Genomic DNA, 23319 nt, shown 5'->3' on the forward strand with positions numbered 1-23319 from the left:
TCTTTCACGTGACTACTGTAGGATATAAGTAAATAAAACGAGCCCATCCTCTTTTTTGCTAGCACTTTCCCAAACTGTCAGCTGATCGCTTACGTCATCAAAAATAAATACTGTACTTCCTGTTGGAAATTTTTGCCTCGTAATTAGCCAGCATACTCGGTCAACCGACTCTTTGAAATCCTCGCTGGAAGGATCAAAGCAACATTTTTTAAATAACTTGGTTCAGGGTTTTCGTCAAGAGTTTATCTTTGATTTTTCAAGAAAACATTTCACTTCCGCTTTTGGTTTTCAATTTGAAGCCATCATAACATTTCCACAGCGACAACAAACCAGGCAAGTGCGACCTTTTCTGAAGAAATACTGACGCGGACACATTCTGATGTTTTGAACGCTAAATTGCAGGTATGGTCAAATAAACTTGAGCTAAGACATGCTGGCGTCGTCAAAATGTCGATCGGGGCAGTTCGTACTCATATTCTGCTTAAAACAACCATATAGTATTAGCGTTTGTACTTGTGAATTTATGACAAGTAGCTCAACAAATCAGAATGAGGACATGTAGTGGAAAGGCTGCAGCGGTCACAAGGTTTGTTTGGACACACCACACCCGCCATCACGTCCACACTGACTGAATGTTAGTGTTTCCCAACCTTTCGAAAACACACTATTTTACATTAGAAAAACTGTCATGGAACGCCACCAAACAAAAAACGAAAAGTGGATCATTTGTACACAGGTTAATTGCCATCTAGTGGAAGAGAATAGATATAGACAACCAAATATATAATATTTAAAGGAGATACCAATGAAATGAAATTGAACAATTTCTCTGCACTGACTAACTGTGTGTGTGGTTTGTTTAGGTGTTTCTAAAATGGCTATGGTGAAGAGTGGCTGGCTCCACAGGCAAAGTAAGGAACATCATTACTTACAACGGCCCTACTGGTCACTTTATATTGCTTGATGACTGATGTGTAAAAAGCCATCAGAAAAATAAATCTTCAAGTAAAGCACAGCTACTTCAAAAATCTATTGCAACAAAGTATTTTGTACTTCCCTCCAACGGTCTGATTTCATCGACAGGTACCATACTGCGGCGCTGGAAGAAGAACTGGTTCGACTTATGGTCCGATGGCCGCCTGGTCTTCTACAACGACCAGCAGCGACAGGACATGGAAGACGACATCCACATGAGGGTGGATTGCATCAACATCCGCGGTTCGGCCGCGTGTCAAGGTGGACTTTTATTGAAATTGTGGATGTCACGAGTGATGATGCATTTTGTTTGTGACGTCTTTTTCTCTGTCTGGGCCACAGAGTTGAACCCTCCAGATGGGAAGATGCGCGACGCTTTGCTGCAGATCGTGTGTAGGGACGGAAGAGTTATCAGCCTGTGTGCAGACAGCGCAGACGATGCCCTGTAAGTCCCTTTTAAGTCATCCTATTGTTCTTTTTTTTGGTGTACTTTGAAGGCGTGTTCAAAAGCTACTTGTACTTTGGAATTTAAGGGGACAGATCTGTTCATATTGGGACAGTGAGGGAACAAAATGCGAAATGTGGATTTCCTTTGTGTAAACAAGAACACATTTAAAATAAAACCACTAGCAATAAACTATCCAATAAATGAACAATTGTCAAATAAACTCACTGTGTATAATAAGATTATAAAATAATTATATCTAATAATATATAACAGCTGAGCATATTTTTTGTAGAGAAGTGAACAATCAGTAGTTTGTCTTCTTTTTTGGAAAGTGCAACATGAATAATTTATCTTTATTTTTAGCAGAGTGCAACATCCATAGTTTGTTTTTATTTTCAGAAAAGCACAACATTAAAAGTGTCTTCTCTTTCAAACGTGTATCCTGAGTAGTTTTCGTGTTTTTTTTATACTGTAAAAATGCAACAGGAACAGTTGTCTTTTTTTTTTTTAAGAAAGTACAATATCAAAATGGTCATTTTTTTTCGGAAAGTGCAATCTCAACTGTTTGTCTTCTTTTTAGGAAACAAACCTTTTCTTTTTGGGGGAAAATACAACATTGACATTTGTCTTGTTTTTAGGAAAGTGAAAAATCAACAGTTTGTCTTTGTTATAGGAAAGCATAACATAAACATGACTTTCTTTTTCAGCTAAGTACAACATAAATAGTTTGTCTTCTTTTTCGGAAAGTGCAGTGAAAAGAGAAATGGTAACAGTTTCACCAGTATGAGTTATTATGTTATGCACACTATGCACTTTTTTTTTTTGTTTACGCACAGACATTTGTGGTCATGTGATTCCATTTCAAATGATTTTGACGTCCACTTGCCAGAGACTGAAGCGCATTGTTTGTTTACAGAGCAAACATGGTTAGAACCCGAGGCAGTTACACTGTTTCTGCGTGTGAATTCGATACACCCCTGTACTGTATATGTGTTATGTATTAAGTATAAGAATATCCCTGGTTTCAAAATGTCCTCTGTTCTTCATTCCAGGGCATGGACTATGGCACTGCAGGATGCCAGAATTAACACGGTGAGAGTCTGCTCAATGAAGCTCGAGAGCTCTCTTCACTTCCAAATTGTTGCCCGGCAACAAGAAGCAAGCTTGTGTCCTGAGAAACAAAGAATATTATATTGAATCCATGAATGGGTTTTTTCAGTGACTAACTGAGGATAGTTTCACACACCAAAAAAATATAAATGGATTGATTGAGCCTTAAAATATCTTCCCAAATAGAATTAAATATTTTTGAAACCCACCAATCAAGATGAACCGAATTGTACAAGACAGCATTTATCCACATTTGACATTCCTGCTTTTTTTTTTTTTTTTCAATCTTTAGATGGTCACAGCCCCTCAGATGAACTTCACGCCAGAGGTGATGGCCTCCGCTCCACCACCATACTCGGAATACGCACCCCCACCCCAGGTGAGGATACAATTTAAGTCTTGACATGATTTCATGATGCACTTGGGCTTCGGAGAACTCTCATGATATTTTCACTTCAGTACTACACTCAGGGCCAGTATGGAGATTACGTGGCAGCTTCCCCACAAGCCACGCAGATCGTGTACGCCGCCGACGGGCAGCCCTACGCCGTTGCCTACCCTTATCAGTACCAAGGTAATATACTTTTTAGTAATGAATACTTGGGATGTACTACTTTCAGGTATAGGAAAATAACAACATTGGCAATAAATACTGGAAATATTGTGTGATCGCCGGTTGTTGTTTTCTTACCTGGTAGGCGGTTACGCCGCGCCCGGCGTCAACCACGTGGTGATCCAGGAGCACCAGCGCGACAACGGCGGGGACGTGGCCATGGGCATGCTGGCGGGAGCGGCGACGGGTCTGGCGCTGGGCTCGCTCTTCTCCGTCTTCTAAGGAGTTCGTTCATGCATCGGCGTTCGCCTACGAGAGCAAATATATTCCTCTCCACTCCGCAGCAATCTGCTTCCTCTCCGCATATGAAGTGTTTTTGACAGGCCTAAAATATTCAGTTAACTTCTGAACGTCCTCTAAAGCCTCGTGTGAGTGATGTTTGACATGATACAGCTTAACTCTTAAAGGAAAAAAAAAACTTCTTGTTTTAACACGCACACACTGTACTTTTGATCTTAAAAAGCCATATCATGTTTTTGTGTTTATTGTGTTTTGTTTACTGTATTGATGCTGTTTTGTTTTTGTTTGGTTTTAGACAGTTTGATTTGGAATACGGATATATGACAGAAGTTAGCTCTCCTTGTCAATAAGCTCAAATTCATGTAATCCTTCAGGTGCACCAGCTACTCTCCCATTTGGCTTTTATCCAAAGAAAGAAAAGTTGTCCCGCGGGATGTTCGATGACATCCTAATTTCCTCACATATTTTGAGTTGTCTTCACTTTTCACAGGCTGTTCGGGGCGCGGAGTGAAAAGGGACATCAAATGTTTTTTTGTTGTTGTTTTTTTTTTTGTTTTTTTTTCCCCCATACTGGCAGCTGCTGTATGGTATGTTTTCATTTCAGTAAGTGTTTTGAGCCATTTGTGTTTGTTTGTCTGGAGATCCAGTTACATTTCTGTTCACTTTTGTTACGCCGTATACAAAGCACATCATTTCAAATCGGTCCGAGGCTGACTCTTAATTCATTCTCAGTAGAAATATATTATGTTAATAGCACTAACTGAAGGATGTTAATATTTACAAGTGATGTCAAGCTAAATGTACTAAATTGTGAATATTCCCGCTCAATGTATGACTGTTTATCCAAGAGATGTATTTTAACAATTAAATGTATTCACAATATCATGAATGACTTGTTTATTTCAGACTTTTGTTCACAGAACATATTGTGCAAAACTAGAGAATATTTATTGTCAATTTATTGTTTTTACTGTCGGGAACACGCAACCGAGGGGCACAAAGGAGCAATAACTGGAAACGGAAAAAAAGCTGAAATCAATGAAACATGAATAAACTGAAATAAATACATTATAATAAACCTGTATTAGGATAAAAGCGGCTAAATTAATGCAACAAATATTGCAGGACTTTTTGTGGTACGCAGTGGAAAATGAATGAATGAATAAATAAATATGTATCAAAACATGTACTGCATACAGTTCTTTTATTTTGCTTTTATAACATCTTGACATCTTTAACTGTACACATTTGGCACTAACCTTGCGGTCCTAATCAGTAAAATAAAGCTCATTAAAGGAAGACAAGGTTGTTCATTTATTTTGAATCTAAACTTAATTATTTATGTCTAATAACATGCGCATGGCTCACATCATCAAAGCCACACTTTAATGAAAAGAGAAGGAAACGAGTGGAAAATATATAACTGTTATGACAAATAATGGTGGCAATGATTCACAGTTTTGGTTGCGTGTTATATGTGCTATTTAATAAAATTAAACATTTAGTCACAACATCACACATCTACATAGTGGTGCCTTGAGATATAAGTTTGATTTGTTCCTTGACCACGCTGGTAACTCAAATGAAATGAATGGAAGTGACATAAAATGTCTTCCAGTGCAAAAAAAAAAGGCCATGTGTGTGTTTTTTTTTTATTTAAAGAGCACTCTCTATATTATTATAATTTATATATATATTAAAAAAAAACATAAACATTGACATAATTCAGTGGAATTCATATTGTCGTTCTTTGCAGAGGAAAAATAATACAGTATCTATTGTTATATTAGTATATATATAGTTATATTGTTTGCCTACATATATTACTGAACAGCTTTTGTGTTCAAACATCTGCTGCACGGCTATATGGATGCTAATCATTGCCTATGTTAGCATTAGCATTAAGCTAGCACAGTGTGTTATTCTCCATTTTATGTTTAGTTAGACAGTAAAATTCAAGTGAAAGAGGAAAACAACTGCTTGAAGCCTCTTTTTGAAAGAGTCTTTACTAATTAAAAAAAAATCGGCTGAAGGACGGCTTCTATCTTGACAATCCGTTACTTATGTCATTCATATCTCAAGGCACCACTGTATAATGTTCTGATTTCAGTGCAGGCAGACGCGGAGACAGGAACAGCGATTGTCATCTGCCGTCACGTTCAAGACTTTGGGACGCAGAACCCCCAAGATGCGTTGGCTCTTGGCGAGGTCAGCCGGGAGTTGGTCGTTCTATAACACACGGGAGAGAAGAAGAGGAAGTGAAGTCAACGACACTTCCTGTCTTTGGCACTTTTCATCTCTTGACCTTGTTGGCGAGCGCGGGGTCGGCGTTCGCTCCCAGGAGAAGCTGAACGCTGTGGACGCTCCCGCCTGCGACGGCGGCGTGGAGGGCCGTGGAGCCGTTCTGTGGACGACACGTGGCGAAGGAATGTTTTTATCAGCGGTGAGCCTGATAGCAATTCACTATCGCAAGTGTTGACCTACATTTACATTTGTTCCCCTTCACCGAAAGACGGCCCGTGATACGTACATGGGTATATTTTGGTGTCTACCTTGAGGAGGCCGAGTGAAGGAGAAAACTTGAGGAGCTCCTCGATGACGCTACTGTGGCCCTTCATAGCCGCTTTAAATAACGCCGTGGAGCCATCCTTGTGACACAGAAAGCAAATGAAGATTGAAAAAAGGCCGCATATATTTATTACACGTCACCCTCCGACACAAACTGATCGGAAGTCGCACCACCTTTGACATCTAAACGTAATCTTCTTGTTGCTAAGCTAATGCTGAAAGGCAGCTCCTGATTGGTTTAAATTACATCGTGCATGCTCAGTTTGAAAGTTATGCGATATTTTCAGGCACAAAATGGATTCCAAAATATATCATATTTATACATCATATAATAAATAACTTAAGAAGAAGAATTTATCATAATAATTGACAATCCATGTATTTTTTTTGTGGCATAATTTTTTTCTAACTATTCATGTTGCTGTTCACCCCAAAAAAAATACTTATAAATATACTTCTCTGTAGGCGTCTCGATCTGCACCGCGCAAGAGGAGCACTCGGACCGCTTCGCCGTGCCCCATCTGAGCTGCCATCCACAAGGGGGCAGTGCCATCCTGCAAGAGAGTTGTTCCTCATTCAACTCAAGAAAAGAGTAAAAGAGTAGCGAGACAAATGATGCGTTGTACCTCTCTAGGTTGGTTCACTTTGGCGCCCGATGCCAGCAGCTGACGGATGACAGTCACGTGACCGCCCTGAGCGGCGAGGAAAAGAGGCGTGGCGCCATCCTGTAACAAAGAAACAACACAGGAATTGAAAATTGGAACTAAGCAACTGCTATATGAGCACATTTTGACAGACAATATAATACTAATCACAGGCTAATATTGTTTATCCTCTGCGATAAACAACTCCTACAACTTACTGAGTCACTTAGTTGTGAAACTCTTCTTTGTGTATTATATTTGTATATGTCTGTATTATGTTGCCCTCTGGTGGACAAATCATGATGCACAAACTGACCTCAGTTCAGTAAAGACTGGGAATCACCGTTATAAGGGGAATAAAATTCCGGAGACATGACGGTAACTACTCACGTTCAGGTGGTCGTGGACGTTGGCGCCATTTTTCAGCAGCGTCTCCGCCACGTTGGTGTGTCCGTGCTGGGAGGCGGCGGTGAGAGCAGTGCCTCCTTCCTGCCACGAGACAAAATGTCACACACGCAAAAAAAGAAAATGGCAGGACATAAGAGTAAACATGTTATTCTAACAATTATTTGCAGAAGTACACCTGGGTGTGGAATTCCGTGGAGGCACCGAATTCAAAGAGGAGCTTGACGATGTCGTTGTGGCCTTGCTGGGAAGCGAAGAACAGAGCGGTAGAACCTGTCTGCAGAGAACCATAAAAACAATAAATATTAAAAATATATATGAAGGTAGAACTAATACAGGAAATTGACTTTTTTGCTTGTATACAAATAATCCAGTTCATGGTGTACCTACCAACACAGCAAGTGTAATTTTAATTTAATTTAATCATTTGATTGAATCATTTTAAATCCTTGGGCTATTTTGAGGATTTTGTGGAAACGTTGCACAATTTGTGTCTTCTTCAACTCAACGTAACTTTAAACCTACGCAGGTGTACCTAAAGTTGTGGCCAATATGTATATCTATCTAGACTCTATGCTTTCCCATAATACCTCTCTCTGGTAGTTGATGTCGGCTCCTTGCATGATGAGCTCTTTGACGCACTCTTTGTGGCCGCCGTAGGACGCCACCATCAGCGCTGTTGTTCCACACTGAAGCGTATAAAAGACATATTTACTATTTGAAAAATGCACTGCCACAAATACGGGGTGCAGAAGCAGTCTAAATTTACTACAGTATATAAAAATGTACTCGGTGTGGCTGTTTATTGGACTCTTTGTGTAGGCTACTTTTTACTTCTTTTTTTTTTCTTTTTCTGGAGAGCTCAGTATTGTTCATTCGGTAATTTTACCGATTTGACATGTCATCATCATTGGTCTCTCTTTTTTTTTGTGTGCGTGTACGTGGGTGAGGATGTGTATGTGCGTGTTTGCGTGCGGTTGTGCGAGTGTGTGTGTGTGTGTGTGTGTATTCATTAGTTCACCTAAAACCTAAAACCTATTAGGCTACTTTTTACAGTGTCAAAAGGTATGTATAGTGAAAGAGACAAAAGCAGAACCTGTGGGACAAACCATTATACCCCACCAGGCACATTTATGTACATTTCCGAAACCTTCCCAGGGTCTGTTTTTGCATGATTAGAGCTCGTACTTTGTCTCTGCAGTCTGCATCCACTCGTCCACTGTTGAGCAGCAGCTGGAGGAGAGCCACGTTCCCCTTGTGGGCCGCCCAGAACACGGCATTGGCCAGCGGCGTGTCCTTCTGGAGGACACACACAAAGAGACAAAACACAATTTGTATGAGATGAGCGGAGAGCCTGTTTAGATCTGAAGGAAGCATGCACATATGGTTTGCATCATCACATGCCGAGCAGCCAATCACATTGCCCATGACGGAGGAGAACATGTGAGAGGCAGCATATAATGCACTTTTTTCTTTTCTTTTTTACCTTGAAAGACATCCTGCAATTTTCACGCTGTCATGTTCCTTCCCTCTGGTTCATTCTGAGCAGGGAAGTGTTGGCTTCCGCACAACCACAGCAAGCATGCGGCAGCTAGCATGCCAAGGAGTAAACAAGGTTTTCATCCGCAGTGCTGCACACACGCACACATACGGAGCTACACCTTCTCAGCCACTGGGGGGCGCTGCTGACACACGCAAAACAGAGACGTAAAAAATGCACACGCAAAGAAGTGCTATTATATTTAGGGGATACACGGTGCTATATTGATGCTATTATTAGCTTAGATTTTTGTTTTTTTCCCCTTAGTGTGCTGACTTTGTGTAAATGCCCTCACAGGTGAGAAAGAAGAGCCCCAGTCTTAACAACCATTTATTTATTTATTTATTTACAACACAACACAATGAACACACTCACACGGGGGCTGCTGTTGGCCACAGCTCACTCACACCCCACCAGAGGCTACCTTTTAAAGGAACACGCAGATACACAGACTCAAAATTGCGGACAGTACTGTGTAATCCATTCAGTTTATGGTTGTATTTTTGTGTGTGTTTAAATATGTTACAATGTTTTTTAAAAGTGTAACAATTTTTTTTTCAAGTGTGTGGGAGGGGCTTACATTGTGTGTTTATTTTTATTTTGTAAACTATGAGTTAGGGAAGCCTTATGTCAAGGAATCACTACTCGTGACCAGTATTTAAATTGCCATTAGTTTCATGTAATTTTAAGGGAAAATACTATATTGGAAGTAAAAAAAAAACGAACTGGAAATTGAAAAACGAGGCTTTTTATGACAAGTTTCTCAAAAGCTCCATTTTAAAGTGCACACACTTCATATTACACGGTGGCATTTCTCTCTGAGCGCACTTCTTCTCACGCGCACAAATAAGAGTGGCCACTGAGCCTGACAACACTTGAAGAGCGCGTACAGGTGCAATGGATCACCTTGCGCTCTGATTACTGTGCAGTGATTCATCGGAGTTGGGTCAAGCCGCGTTAGAGTGTTTACTTGTGTTTATTGACCCACAATCAAACTTGGCGTGTGTGTGTGTGTTTTTTGCAGAAGTGCGGCTCAAGCTTCTACTGGCAGTGGAGCGAGTCCTTGCCGAGGTCAATGTTTTGGCTTGGTTGGTTTATTGAACATTTAAATATAGAAAAACATAAAACACATTATCAGTATAAAATCTAAGTTGAAGTAAAAAAAGAAAAAACAAGAATAGGAAGAAAGAAAATAATTTAGCAGGAAGACGTTAAAAATGTATCTAGTCCTACCCCGATGCGTGCCATGTCGCTGCAACCTAATAAAAGAAAGCTTTGTCCTGAAGTTTCTTCATATATTCTCCATCTTAATCCTAGATCCAAGATGAGTCAAAGATTCCACTTCACCACATAAAGCTATTATAAAAGACTACACGTTTTTTATTATTAGACACATTAGTTTGGAGTAGCTGTTTACTGTAAACAAATAAATCAGTCAATCAATCAATCAGTCAATCAATCAATCAATCAATCAATCAATCAATCAATCAATCAATCAATCAATCAATCAATCAATCTATTTATACATTCATCCATCCATTTTTATAGAAATAAAAAAATCATGCATACTAGTAGTACTAGGTCTACCACAGAAAATAATAAAACACAAATTGCAGATGGTTATTTATTTCATTTAGCAGCTCCTTTTTGAAATAATTATGTAAAAATCTTTTTTTTATTATATAAAAAAAAGGATGATTATTTACTCATTTGATTGAAAACAAAATAAATTATATGACTTTACTTAGGAATATTAATATAACTTTATTACTGTAACCATTTTAAAATGAATTATAATTTTTAAATAAGTAATTGATCATTATAATTGAAATAACTGTCCAAACTATTATTATTCTTTAAGATATTCGTGTCATAATTCTTACTATACTTGTTCTTATTCTAAAAATACTGGCAACAACAGTTTTGAGGACCACTTCCACGGCGAGCTTCTTGCAATCTCACCCTGAGCACTAAGAGGTTTACCAATGGACCACTTTAGTAGTAATAAAGCCTCTCCTTGTTATCCCGTGACAGCCTTGAAGTGCTGCACTGAAGCTTTGCTTCTCCGCTTGAGGGCCACGAGGGCGACCTGCGTGGGCTGACTCACATCTCGGATCCTGTTTCAAATGCTGATCCACCATCAGGGGATCCTCTATGACGCCGAGGTACCGGCATGACCCAGAAACTCCTGCAAAATCAGAGACTACGTTGGTTTCCTTTTTTTTTTTTTTTTTTTTTTTATTGCTGCTGTTCCTCAGAGAGTAGTGAAAAGTTACAGCGTCGTAAGGAGACATCTGGAGTTAAAGGCTGTGCAGCTGGAAGAAGACATGAACGCGATCAGAGACCAGCTAAGTCCAGCTTACACAGCAGGTAGACCACCTGCACTCCGCAGTAGAAGGGGAAAAGCCCACTTAGCTTAATGCTAGCAGACAATGCAAATGCTATAGATGAGCTAACATATGAAGGCAGAATTTATTCTATGGGAAAAGCGGTTAATATTACTGCAGCTTACTGAGCCACTTAAGAGTAGTTGTGAAACTCCTCTTTGAGTCTGCGTGATTGTATTATACTGCCCCCGGTGGCCAAGTTGTGCAGAAGGAGCCAGAATTAATAGATCCTGATGCACAAATTGTTCATTCATTCTTTTTTTACAAATGAATCCACAATCAACTTCTGGGTCCTGACCAAAGGACCAAAAAGGTTTTCCTTCGGCCGTGCTAAGTCTGTCCTGGGGTCATTATGAGGTAAGTCATTAAGTACGACATCATATCATGGCACAGACGGATCACGTATACGCGTGCTATTGTTGTTTGTCAGATTTAATAAAGCGGCCGAGCCGGGCTGCAGATGCCATCAGGCTGGGAGGAAGAGAAAAGACGGCCGTGATGGAAGAGGCTCGCCGGCTCGTGGAGGAAATGAGACGCCGGGTCTGCGTAGAGGCTATCGAGGGCTAAAGGAGGATGGCGAAAAAATGTGATGTTCATTGCTTTCTCATACAGTAGACCATGCAATGTTGACATGCAAATAACGCTCATTTTAAAAGAATTAGAATAAGGGCATTTAAGCTTCAGCTATGTTGGTCAGATATCCTTTTATAGCTGATGTTTAACAATCATTTCTGAGAATTTGAAGAGGATACATTGAAAAATGTGGTCGGTAGCGTACTGATTTTATCTTTGAACTCAGGCTTCAGAGTGAGATAACGTAAAAAAAAATATGGAAAAAAGTGGTTCTGTACGATGTACTCCGTATAAAACGAATACAACATAATACTAATGAATAATAATAATAATAAATTAATAGATGAATGAAAATAGTTTAAAAAAGTAAACAAAAAATAGTGAATAAACAATACTATTACTAATTGTGTAATTGCAATATAAAATAACCCACTCGGATTAAAAAAACAACAAAAACATTTCAAATACAGAAGAAGAAGTGCGTAATCTTGATTATAAATGATCATTTCTCACTAGCAACAAAGGTCTTAATGTGTAGTTTCCTGCAAGCTAGTTAGCAAAAATGTCATCCTGGGTCAATGCCGTCCCGACTCACCCACGCAAACAGACAGACAGGTCCAGATGCTCAATCAAATAAGTCCTTTCATTTTTGTTTGCTCATTGTTGGGTTTAGTTGTGCTAATGCATAGAAGCGGTGCAGCCTTTTTTTTTTCTTTTTTTTTTTAAGAGTAGCACTGAATTTGAATTGCAGTAGTCTGACATTTAAATGTGACTCATTATGTAAATTGACTTATTGTCGCTGAATGTCTGCCCACATATCAAAGTGTTAAATAAAAATAAGTATTTTTCTTCCAAACTCATTTTACAGCATTGCCCCCCCCCCCCCCCCATAATAATTAAAAAAAGCTTACAGATTATATGATTTTTGGACACAAAAAATAAAATAATCTTTTCAGTTGTACAATGTAGACTACATGGTATGTCACACTAATGGTAGACAACGTTTTGAAATGATTTGTCTTGTTCTCATTTTTATATCATGAAAAAAATGTGTGTTGAGATTTTATAGTACCTGTATATCGCATTTTTTTTTAGAGCTAATTAGTTTCCACTCTGTTACATGCTCGTCACTTGTGTGCGGTGTCAGACTGCGGACCAACCAGACGGTCGAGTGTGGACAGCAGCGAGCAACCCCGCCGCGGCTACGAGCTCTCGCAGGGAGACAGCTGGCTGGGGTACAAGATGCCCCAGCGGGACCTTAATTACAGGTGATGTCACATTCGAAAGTAATCCTCTCCAGTCCTTCCCGAGGACAGGAACCACATGCTGTCGTGATCATTAAGCCACGTGGCTGCTGACAGGGTGGCTCACCTTGACCCTCACACAGTTGATTTTCCTTGGACACATCCGAGTACATTTTGACATGCGCCAACAATATCCTCTTATTCATTTTCCACATTATAGTCTGTCTGACATTAACAAATCTTGTTATCGACTCAGGCCTCACTTCTCCGTAGACGTCAAGACCAAATCCTCCAAGGGTGTCATCGTCTTTGTTGAGGGCACAGGGTGCTCCTGCTAGCTCTGTACGTGACAAACGGCAAGATTAAGATGTCACTTGGGCCGAGCAGAGTCATCAACCACAAGCTGAAGACAAACGACGGACACTGGCACAGAGTAAATGGACTGCAAAGTCTGCTCAAGCAATTACAACCTCAAGATGTTTGCTATTGCTACTGCTAACATATGAGTTTGTGGTACAATTTTTTAAAACCCATAACTAGATGGGGATGGGAGGCTGATAAACTCAAACCCAGAAAACAACATACTTTGCAAATAGCTTTTACTAAAATTACTATAATTGGCTTTTTGGGAGGTATTTCTGAAAAAATAAATACAATTCCTAACCTATGGATGGCCATGAAGATGTTTTAAAAACTCGTTATTATGTAATAAATATATTTAGTAGCAGCATAGCATCTTTTAGGTACTAAGGTTGCCATATAGTGGGAGCTAACAGCTAACTAGCAGGAATTATAGCATTTGTCCCTCATTAGTTTCAGCATTTTGTAAGATGCGTCCTTCTTAAAACGTTTCGACTACTAAAACCATGATTAACTATCTTGAAAAAACACAAACAAAAAACGTTTCAATAATTTTACAGTAGCTTATATGGTTCTGTAATGTACTATGTTACAATGAGTTGGAGCTAGCATGCTAGCATGCTTGAGCTTGTGCGTCATTACAGAGTTATTTTACCATTTGTCAGCTGTAGCCCACTAAACAAAACTTGGATGAATATGAAGATAATGTAACTCATAACCAAATGAAAAGTATATATCTAAAAGCATGGCAGCAAGCAACTCAATCGCTAAGGATGGGATCTATAGCTGGAATGCTAGAAAATTGGGTGTCATTATTTTTTAGCATTTTGTAGACTATAGTCCAGCAAAACAGGTATCAATCTGAGAAAATAACAAAAAATAATAAAAATAATGTAATGTAGTACTTGTCAAAATTAAGTCTTTCTTAAATAAATAAATAAATAAATCAAAACATTTCATGCAACAACACTGGAAAAAAATGACATTTTGCTACTATGTAGCCTACAGCCATTGAGGTATACTGTAATCCGCTGGCAACAAAAGTGAGAACACCTCTTAGTGAAAATGTTAAAATTGGGCCCACAATGTCACTATTTTGTTTGGCCATTTGCCATTATATATATATAATTTTTTTAAATTCATTTAGTTAATAGCATTGCTGCAAGCTACTAGTTTGCTAATTTTGGGCGCTAACTATATGAAATTCCATCATTTGTACCATATTATGGTTGTGAGCTAATCCAATAACACCTTTGTTGATGTTTCTTTTGGCATGTGAAGTGCAGTGTGGAGAAGAATATGTTCCATCTCCTAGTAGATGGCATCCGCGTGACTGACGGCCATTTCCCCAACGAGGGGGTGGGGGGGTAGGCTACCAAAGTCCGTGGCAACCTTTGTCTCATATTCTTACAGATGCGCTCGCATCACATGTGGCTCATCCTCCCACAGGGGCCAAAAATCCTCTTGAAGAGCATTTCGGGCTGTGTGTGGGACTTCAGAATGAATGATCAGCCGGTGGGCAAACCGCGGGGTGTCGCCCTGCTCGGACGGCCTGTGGGTTTTACTTTTTGCCCGCCCTTGCTGTAAGTCGTCCCACATAATTGACTTGACAAACAACCACGTAGAGGTATTTGTTCTTAGATGATCCCTTTGCAGTGGGCGCTCACTTTGTGTTGACCTTCGAGCTGCGACCCCGTTACCTGACCGGCCTTCTCGTCCACGCGACGGGCCACGGAAGCAGCTTCGATGTGTTCTTAATTAACAACACGGTGACCTTTCCCTCTTGGACGGCATCCCATTTAATTAAGGGAAGGAGTCGGGGGGCAGTTGAGTGATTTTGTGATCTTGCAGGTGGGCGTCACTGTGAATGATGGTGGCGGCAGTGTCAGCGCCGTTCTGACTCCAAAGAGCCTGTGCGATGGGAATTTTTTTTAAATAAAGAAAAATATCACATAAATTATTTTGGTAATTACCAACTGTATTATTTTTGGGCAGCTATGGCATACAACAGGAAATGCATACATTGAGCCTAAAATGGCTGCTTTACACCAAAATGGTGGACATCCTGTGTCTTCTGCATCATGGGTTATTAATTGAGACATTTTGTGGGTCCACTCACAATCCCCATGCCGACAAAATTTAATGCTGATGAATGAAAGTCAGGGATTGAATTTTCCAGATGGCTGGTTTAGTAATGACCTTGTAGAGTTATTTGAGTTTCATGTTTTATGGCAAGTCATCAAACTTCACTCCTGTTTCTTCATCTCTGCCAACACACAAAACTCAAAGACGCCTTCATCTGGCGCCATCCATCTGTTTATCATATTGTCCAAAAATTGATAAATGATGTCACGTGGGGGTAAACTTTTCAAATATTGAGTCTAGAATGAAACCAATTTTACCCAAATTGAAAAATAATATTTGTAAGAAAAACACAGCTAGTTCAAAAAAGGAAGTGAGGTGGTCAAGACCTTTTGATACATTTCATATATTTGGTGTCTTTCAATTTTTACAGGTAGGCTATACATAAAGTGATCAATTAGTGTCAGTACATAATCATATTGCTCTTTTTTCTATACATGGAAATGTAACGTGCTTTTTGTAGCTTAGCAAAATAAGCTAACGGCTCGGCGTGTTTATACTTGACAAACAAGAACGTCAGGAATTTTAAAAGATTTAGACAACAGCCTATTAAAACCAACACACACACACATGCACACAAGCTAAAAGTCGACCATGATGAACATTTGTTCAAACCCCTTCAGATAAACCGACATTTGTACGCACACTTCTTGAATGTCAAAACAGTTGAAGGCCACAGTTCATGTGTGCGTATTGCTTGCGGAGCATCCTAGTAAATGTCTGGTAGATGAGGATACTTCCTGTTCCAGTATCCGCCAGTGAAAATCCAGTCCTGGGAGCCGGTGTGTGGGTTGGGGCCCTGCTGGAACCACCTGGCACCCAAGACAAGTATGCGAGTAGTAAGACTAACGACATGGAATGAAAAATGAACTTTTGAATTGCTTATATACAAATAGTCAGCCCGCTGTGATGCACACACTTACTGGCGAGATCCATCAACCCCCAGTTCAGTGAGCAAAAAATACGTCTCGGATTAGTTGAATGAACGGTTTGTTTTTGGAATGTTGCATTTAAAGCACACAAGCAGAGGAATATTATTGGCGAGAGGAGGTGCATGACTTGATAAAAAGTAGAGCAGATGAACGATAAAAGCGCATCGTTCGCCGGCCCCCCCGTCGAGCCCCTCTCAACAAGGGAGGGAGGACACATTTCGAGATGATATCTCGGCGCGGAGGATATGAAAGGCTTTTCTTTCAATTATTTTTGGTGTTATCCTATTGCGCATGTCGAGCACGTAGCCGTCAAAATCTAACCTTGGGCCAAGTGCGCCAGCACAAGACAGACAAGGAAGGAGAAATAAACATTCATTTAGCGCAAGTGTTTGAAGCAACAAACAAATTGGAGGAAAGACTTACAGTCAACGCTCGCTATTTGCGAGGCCAAGCGCTGAAAAGCAAAAAAATTATAATTTTGAATTAAGGGGAGGAGCTTCATTTATACAGGCCATAGCTCTGTATAATAGAAAAGTAATGCTTTGCTTTTTAGGGGGGTGGCCTTACTTTCAAATTTTTGTTTTTCACACTATAATTACTAGTTGATTTTAAAAAAAAATAAGGAAAAAAAAAATATATATATATATATATATATATATATATATATATAGTTTTTTTTCCCTTCTTTAAAAAAAATAAAATATATATATATATATATATATATATATATATATATATATATATATATATATATATATATATATATATATATATATATATTTTTCCCTTCTTTTTAAAAAATAAATAAATAAATAAATATATATATATATATATATATATATATATATATATATATATATATATAAAACAATTGAACATTAATTTTGTGACTTTAATTCTGTAGCTAAAGGCTAGCTACGTCCTTCTTTGCGAGCTAAGAAAACAATCTCCGGGACAAAGCGTCATATTTAAACCCTGACAGCCTAATTAACCTTTCCATACAACTTGAGGAAGAAAGAGAACGAGCACATTGCCAAAAATTACTCCTCCAAAGATGCTTTCAGTGAGAATAATGAACACAAAATGGCAGCTCATCTTAGCACATTAAACAGACGCGAACGAGAGTGGACACTGAATATCAACGATCAGACGATGAGGACGCGGGCTCCATCGAATCCGTCTTGTCATTAACAAAGACAGCCAGTGCCCATTGATGGCCCAAATGAAAGACTTCACTTGAATTCGAGAGTGTTTGTTAAGTGGAGCATTCAGAGACGAAGTTTTCATTCAACTGACTCACCTTGTCTTCCACTCGTCGTCCATTTTGGAGCTTTTTTTGCGGGCAGCCCTCTGCTTCTCCTCCAGTCTTTTTTTCTCCTCGCTGGCCAAGTCTGTGGGAACAATAACAAGAGTATGAATTCTAAAAAAAAACTGTGGCTAGCAAACTTTTCACACCATGTAATATCTTAAAAATAAAGATGATTCATTTACTACACACGCGGTGCTCAATACGAATCGTTACCGATGTCGCCGTTCTCCATGGCTCGGATGTCGGGCCTCATCCTGCAGTCCGTCCGGGGAAGGACGCCTTCCATGTCCTCGTGAAGCTCGTTCAGCTGCATGGCGAAGGACGTGAAGCTGTACATCTGCCATCAGGTGAGGGAGCAAGGTTAGTATATTTAACAAAAACTAACTTTAAAAAAAAAATAAAATAAAATTGAGTTTGAAATCGATGAGTCCTTTCGTAATCAGCTCTTCTTACTACAGTCTTACTACAGCTAATCAGGGGAACTTTGCTTAGCTGGCGGTTAAGCTGTGGAGAATCATCTTGGCATGCCATAAACTCAGTGCAATTTTGGAATCAGCGTACCAATTTTAGGTTTAAGTGGTAGTGTGTTTTCCAAGTCTACCTGGGCGGAGTTGGCCGGCCGGGGGGCGGTCCTCCACAAGAGCTTGCTGCCGGGAATCACGTCCACGCTGTCGGACGCTTGAGAGGGAGCGTCATCCTCACTGCTAACCTGGACATGATGTGAAACTTTTACAGGACTTCCATCCAAGTTTTGCAGAGTTTAACTCCCTATCTCAGGTCATTTTAGAGATCAATATTTTTTCTCTTCCTTAGCAAAGCACAACTTTGTCTTCTTCTTAGGGAAGTGCAACATCGATATTTTGTCTTATTTTTAGGCGAAGTGCAACATTAATTGCTTGTTTTCTTGTAAGGAAAGCACAACTACAGTAGCTTTTCTTCTTTTTAAGAAAGCACACCATCAATAGTAGCCTCCAAAAGTAGTCTGTCTTCTTTTTAGGAAAATGCAAATCAATAATTTGTCTTCTCTTTGGAAATGTAGAATAATAAGTTGTCTTCTCTTCTGGAACGCACTACATCAATAGTTTGTCTTCTTTTTAGGAAAGGGCAACCAGAGTAGTTTGTCTTCTTTTTAAGAAAGTGCAACATAAATAGTTTGCCTTGTCTTTAGGAAAGTACAAATCAATTGTTTCTCTTCTTTTCAGAAAGGTACAATGATAGGTTGTCTTCTCTTTTGGAAAGCACTATATCAGTACTGTAGTTAGTTTTCTTTTTAGGGAAGTGCAAATCAGCACTTTGTCCTCTTTTTAGGAAAGTGCAACAGCAGTAAAATGTCTTCTTTTTAACTAAGTATAACATCAATCGGTTTGTCTTCTTTTTTTAATAAAACATAACCACAACTGCGTATTTGTCTTCTTTTTCGGAAAGTGCAACATAAATAGATGGCCTGCTAGCCAGAGGTTGCGCTCCACAGTGTTTGTTTATGGGGCACCAATACGGCTAGAGCATCAATCATTTACACTTGTTTCTTGTATGTTTTATTTGCCAACACTACCATTCCAAAAAATCTGAATAAGAATGGAATTTTTTTTTTTTCAAATGTAACAGCAAACAGGTAATAAAGGCTTTCTAAGATAGTTATAGTCCCAGTAATGCAGTGCGGTTGTTACCTTTCTGCTGGCATTTTTGCCTTCTGCTCCTTTGCTGTCACTTTTCCTGTGAGCCTCCAGGGCAGCAGGATCGATGACGTACAAACACTCGGTCCACTTGCCATACAGCGCGCATAGCTTCTTTTTGCTTTTGTGTTGGAAATAGAAACACAAAAGCACATGCACACAAACACACACACACGCACACAAATTCATTACTTTTGCTTGTTTTCTTGCCAAGCGGTGACAAGGCAACACAACACAACGGTCTTTATCAGCATTTGTGTCTCTCGCCAAGGAATATTGCAAAATGTGCATTTAGTGGTGGTCTCACAGTCAAGTGTGTTAAAAAACAATTACAAATAATAGAAGCCAGCTGTTCTGGCCTTCCTCAATGAGCCATCCGCTGGTCAGTTTTGTTACTTTCCTTGTTGGCTGCCTTTCCTGCAGTTTGGAAATTTAATTGCACTCATCTTCTTTACAAGAACAAAATCAAGAGTTTTTCTTCATTTTAGGAAAGTGCAACATTTTAGTTTCTCTTCTCTTTAAGAAAGTATAACATGACCTGTTTGTCTTTCTTTTTTACAACTATGCAACATCAACCGTTCTGTCTTATTTTGAGGAAATTGGAACATAAATTGCTCGTCTTCTTTTTAGTAAAGTTAAACATTCAGTAGTTTCTCTTGTTTTTGGGTAAGTACATCCAATAGTTTGTCTCTTTTTAGGAAGGTGCAACAGCAATAGTTCTTCTTCATTTAAAAAAAGTGCAAAATCAATGGTTTGTTTTCTTTTTAGGGAAATGCAGCATCAATAGGAGTCTTTATTTTTAGGAAAGTGTAACATTTTTTTCCCTTATTTTTAGGAAAATGTAATATCAGTCATTTGTCTTCTTTGGGAACAAAATGAAAAATCAATAACTTTTCTTCTTTTTAGGAAAGGGCAACATCTGTTGTCTGTTCTCTCTTTAGGAAAGTACACCACCATTCATTAGTTTGTCTTCTCTTTAGGAAAGCAAGCATAACATCATTTTGGAAAAGTGGAACATCCATAGTTTATATTTTATTCAGGAAAGTACAACAGACTAGTTTGTCTTCTTTTTAGGAAAGCCCAGCATCAACAGTTTTTATTTTTACGAACGTGCAAACTTAGTGTTTGCCTCTGTTTTATCAAAATGTTACATCAGTAGCAATCTTCTTTTTGGCTAACATAAATAGTTTAAATTGCAAAAATCATCAGTTTGTCTTCTTTTGGAGTAAGTAGTTGGATTCTTTTGAGTTTTTCTTCATTTTTAAAAAGTGCAACATCAATAGTTTGTCTTCTTTTTAGGGAAATGCAGCATGAGTAGTTTGCTGTCTTTTTTCACACAAAGTCATCACTTTTGCTTGTTTTCCTACTAGAAGGTGACTACTAGCCAACACAAAACACGTGCCCTTATCAGCATTTGTTGGCCGTGTGTGTCGGCGTGTGTACGCCTCGCCTCTCGCCAAGTAATATCGCAAATTACACACTGAGCGGCAGTATCACTGTCACCGGCTTTTAATGCTGTGCAAAGCCTCCCCGAAAATCTCATCTTATCTCACATTCCCCAATGAGCCATCTGCTCCACGTTTTTGTCGCGCTCCTCTTTAATCCCACTTGTTTGCCTTTTTTGCTGTTGCGGAATTCAATTCAGCTCGTGACGTTGGAGAGCTGCATTTCAAGTCAAATGATTGATTAATTGTGGGGGAATCTTTAATTAATAATATGCTCTGTAAATGGAATTCAGCCAAAGCACTTCACGCCGCCGGTTTTGATATACAAATAATTTTGGTAAAGTATACTTAAAGAATATTATATCATTCTGGTTTGGAAATATAATGAAGGATGAGGATATTTTGATTTGCTTTTAATAGGAACCGGGCGGACACATGATGCGCTTGCTGCAAAGTCTTTAATCTGAATCACTCGAAAGCAAGAGTGATGACAACGGTACTTCCCACTATGCACAAGGGTTTGGAAATAATGAAAGTACACACGGAATGATGAAGTGTGATTAAAGAGATGAAGAAAAAGATGCTTTTCAGATCATTTTGTAAATGGCGGCAATTAAACAGCAAGCTGTTCGACATTCATTTAGAATCTGGTTTGCTTGACAGTTGAATTAAAAAAAAGATGGATACTTTCAAATGTATATTTTGGGGAATAAAAGTAATAATAGGATGGAAGTTGTCAGATATGCATACGATGGCAATTAACTAATTCACTGCCATTGACGCCTATAAACGTCAAAAATTCATTTGAACTATTTCTATTAGTTTAACATTTTTTTCCACACACGAAAACCAAGACATTTTTTTTAAATAACCTTTTTGGAGGAAAAAAAGAGAGAAAAGATCAGTAAAAATTAGAGGCGTCAGGCGATTAATTTTTTAAAATTGTAATTCATTACATGACTTCAATAGTTAACTCACGATTAATCACAAATGTTATATCTGTTTTAAATGTACAATCATTTTTTTCTCTCGATTTTCATACTCTTGTTAACAAAAGTGGAAAAAAATGTTAAACTAATAGAAATAGTTCAAATATTTTTTTGGACGTCTATATCCGTCAATGGCAGTGAATGAGTTAAACAACACAATATTAAACATTGATTTGTGTATGTACCTTTTGTCCAGTATGTACCCTTCAACTTTGTGCAGTTCTTTGCCAAAAAGGCCACATGGCTTGAAGTTGAGGTAGCATTTTTCACCAGTTCTGCATAAACAGAAAAAAAGCGCAAAAAGCACTAACCGAACATAATAACAATAATAACAATAATAATAATAATAATAATAATAATAACAATAATAATAATAATAATAATAATAATAATAATAATAATGAAAACATATCCAAGGTGTGGCTGGTACTGTACTTTGATTCACTTGAGGTGCTGGTGTTGCGGTTAGCATTAGCACTAGCACTAGCATCTGTAAGTCAGAACTACCAACTAAGGAGAAACCCGTCTTCATTATCAATCGAGGAAATCCTCGTACTTGTGGTTGATGACCTCCACAGTTCCATACTGCTCAATCCACAGCTGGCCCACAATGATGTTGTGCACGCAGCACGTGGGATTGGTCCACGTGTATGCTTCGTTGTGCCTGCACGCCACGCCAAAACCTTTTAGCATCATATTTCAAAGCGAACGGACGTGGTGGTATATTTCAGAGGTCCTCACTTAGGCAGCTCCAGCGTGAGAACTCCTTTGGGCTCGGCTTGCACACTCTTCCCCCAGAACTTGAGTTTAGGGTAGATGGAGCCATGGAAGACAAAGTCCTGTCGGAGGCCCTCGGCGTGGAAGGCGCTGACGGGAGGGTGATGGCTCACCTGCTCCGATATGAGCCGGAAATCAAGCTCCTCCCTGTATTGATGACAAGTCACATGACTTGAGTTGCCAATTTTAGGACTTGAGGTCTGCTTATGAAAAGACTCCACATGACTTTGATTTGGTATTCATGAAAACTTGATTTTATTAATAAACATGTTAACCTATTAACATCACTTTGACGAATAGAAATGCTTAGTTTTCAAAATAAGAGGCACAAGCAGCTTTTTTTTTTTTTTTGTTTAGAGAATTAAATATATCAGAAGTCCTCTAGCTTAAAGCTAACATACAAACTACTGGCTAACGTGAATTAGCAAAGATGCTACGGTGATTATAAATTTTCAAGCGACTGTAAGTTTAACATTGTATATTAAAATACCAAAATGCTCATAGAAACCAGATAGCGAAAGTCTGCTAGCTTAATGCTAACATACAATGTGAAACGCCGTAGACTGGCTAGCGTGAATTAGCAAAGATGCTATGGTGATTATAAACTTTCAAACAATTGCTAATTAAATATTTGTGTATAAATACGACAATGTTCAAACAAACCAGATAACAAAAGTCTGCTAGCTTAATGCTAACAAATAATGTGAAACGCCATAGACCGGCTAATGTGAATTAGCAAAGATGCTATGGTGATTACAAACTTTCAAACAACTTTAAGTCAAATATTGTATATTAAAATACCTAAATATTAATATAATAATGTAAATTTGTGGTTTAAATGTATGAAACGTAGATTTTGTGATATTTTATTTGGTGGTTTGCCGTTAGATTCTAACAGTAGGAAATATTAGGATGAAAGGACTTGATTTTCACTCACCTGACCAG

General features: G+C 38.8%; 3 protein-coding genes and 1 long non-coding RNA gene across 9 annotated transcripts in view; 2 read left to right on the forward strand and 2 right to left on the reverse strand.

The window, feature by feature from the left end:
• Positions 1-100: 100 nt before the first annotated feature.
• plekhb2 (pleckstrin homology domain containing, family B (evectins) member 2) lies at positions 101-4271 on the forward strand. Its single transcript, XM_077584656.1, has 8 exons — positions 101-333; positions 864-911; positions 1084-1236; positions 1318-1420; positions 2476-2515; positions 2826-2912; positions 2993-3107; positions 3232-4271. The coding sequence occupies exons 2-8, from the start codon at positions 875-877 to the stop codon at positions 3366-3368; spliced, it is 672 nt and encodes a 223-aa protein (XP_077440782.1). The 5' UTR covers positions 101-333; positions 864-874; the 3' UTR covers positions 3369-4271.
• ankrd29 (ankyrin repeat domain 29) lies at positions 4269-8652 on the reverse strand. 2 transcript variants are annotated; one of them, XM_077584655.1, is made up of 10 exons: positions 8490-8652; positions 8192-8302; positions 7594-7692; positions 7182-7280; positions 6989-7087; positions 6581-6679; positions 6410-6508; positions 5939-6034; positions 5692-5790; positions 4269-5615 (listed from the first exon to the last, which is right to left on the reverse strand). In XM_077584655.1, the coding sequence occupies exons 1-10, from the start codon at positions 8499-8501 to the stop codon at positions 5493-5495; spliced, it is 936 nt and encodes a 311-aa protein (XP_077440781.1). In that variant the 5' UTR covers positions 8502-8652; the 3' UTR covers positions 4269-5492. The 2 variants fall into 2 exon arrangements, 1 of the variants encoding a protein (XP_077440781.1); XR_013296463.1 differs by having other exon boundaries at positions 5569-5615; positions 5871-6034.
• A 1932-nt stretch (positions 8653-10584) lies between these two features.
• On the forward strand, positions 10585-13441 carry LOC144062889 (uncharacterized). Of its 2 annotated transcripts, XR_013296471.1 has the most exons (6): positions 10585-10708; positions 10802-10913; positions 11234-11287; positions 11361-11516; positions 12599-12771; positions 13004-13441. It is a non-coding gene; the product is annotated as an uncharacterized LOC144062889 (long non-coding RNA). The 2 variants fall into 2 exon arrangements; XR_013296470.1 differs by having other exon boundaries at positions 10593-10913.
• Positions 13442-15575: 2134 nt separating this feature from the next.
• osbpl1a (oxysterol binding protein-like 1A) overlaps positions 15576-23319 on the reverse strand; it is a 44901-nt gene continuing 37157 nt past the window's right edge. For all 4 annotated transcript variants that reach the window (XM_077585055.1, XM_077585052.1, XM_077585054.1 and 1 more), the window contains 9 exons: positions 23312-23319; positions 22339-22521; positions 22154-22261; positions 21783-21872; positions 19158-19284; positions 18092-18199; positions 17704-17827; positions 17482-17572; positions 15576-16061 (listed from right to left, as the gene is read on the reverse strand). The exon at positions 23312-23319 is cut by the window's right edge and continues 90 nt beyond it. In XM_077585055.1, coding sequence (XP_077441181.1) covers positions 15959-16061; positions 17482-17572; positions 17704-17827; positions 18092-18199; positions 19158-19284; positions 21783-21872; positions 22154-22261; positions 22339-22521; positions 23312-23319 — 942 coding nt within the window. In that variant the 3' untranslated portion in view covers positions 15576-15958. The remainder of the gene's footprint in view (positions 16062-17481; positions 17573-17703; positions 17828-18091; positions 18200-19157; positions 19285-21782; positions 21873-22153; positions 22262-22338; positions 22522-23311) is intronic.

Source organism: Vanacampus margaritifer, chromosome 13 (genome assembly GCF_051991255.1).
Source record: "Vanacampus margaritifer isolate UIUO_Vmar chromosome 13, RoL_Vmar_1.0, whole genome shotgun sequence".
NCBI lineage: Eukaryota > Metazoa > Chordata > Actinopteri > Syngnathiformes > Syngnathidae > Vanacampus > Vanacampus margaritifer.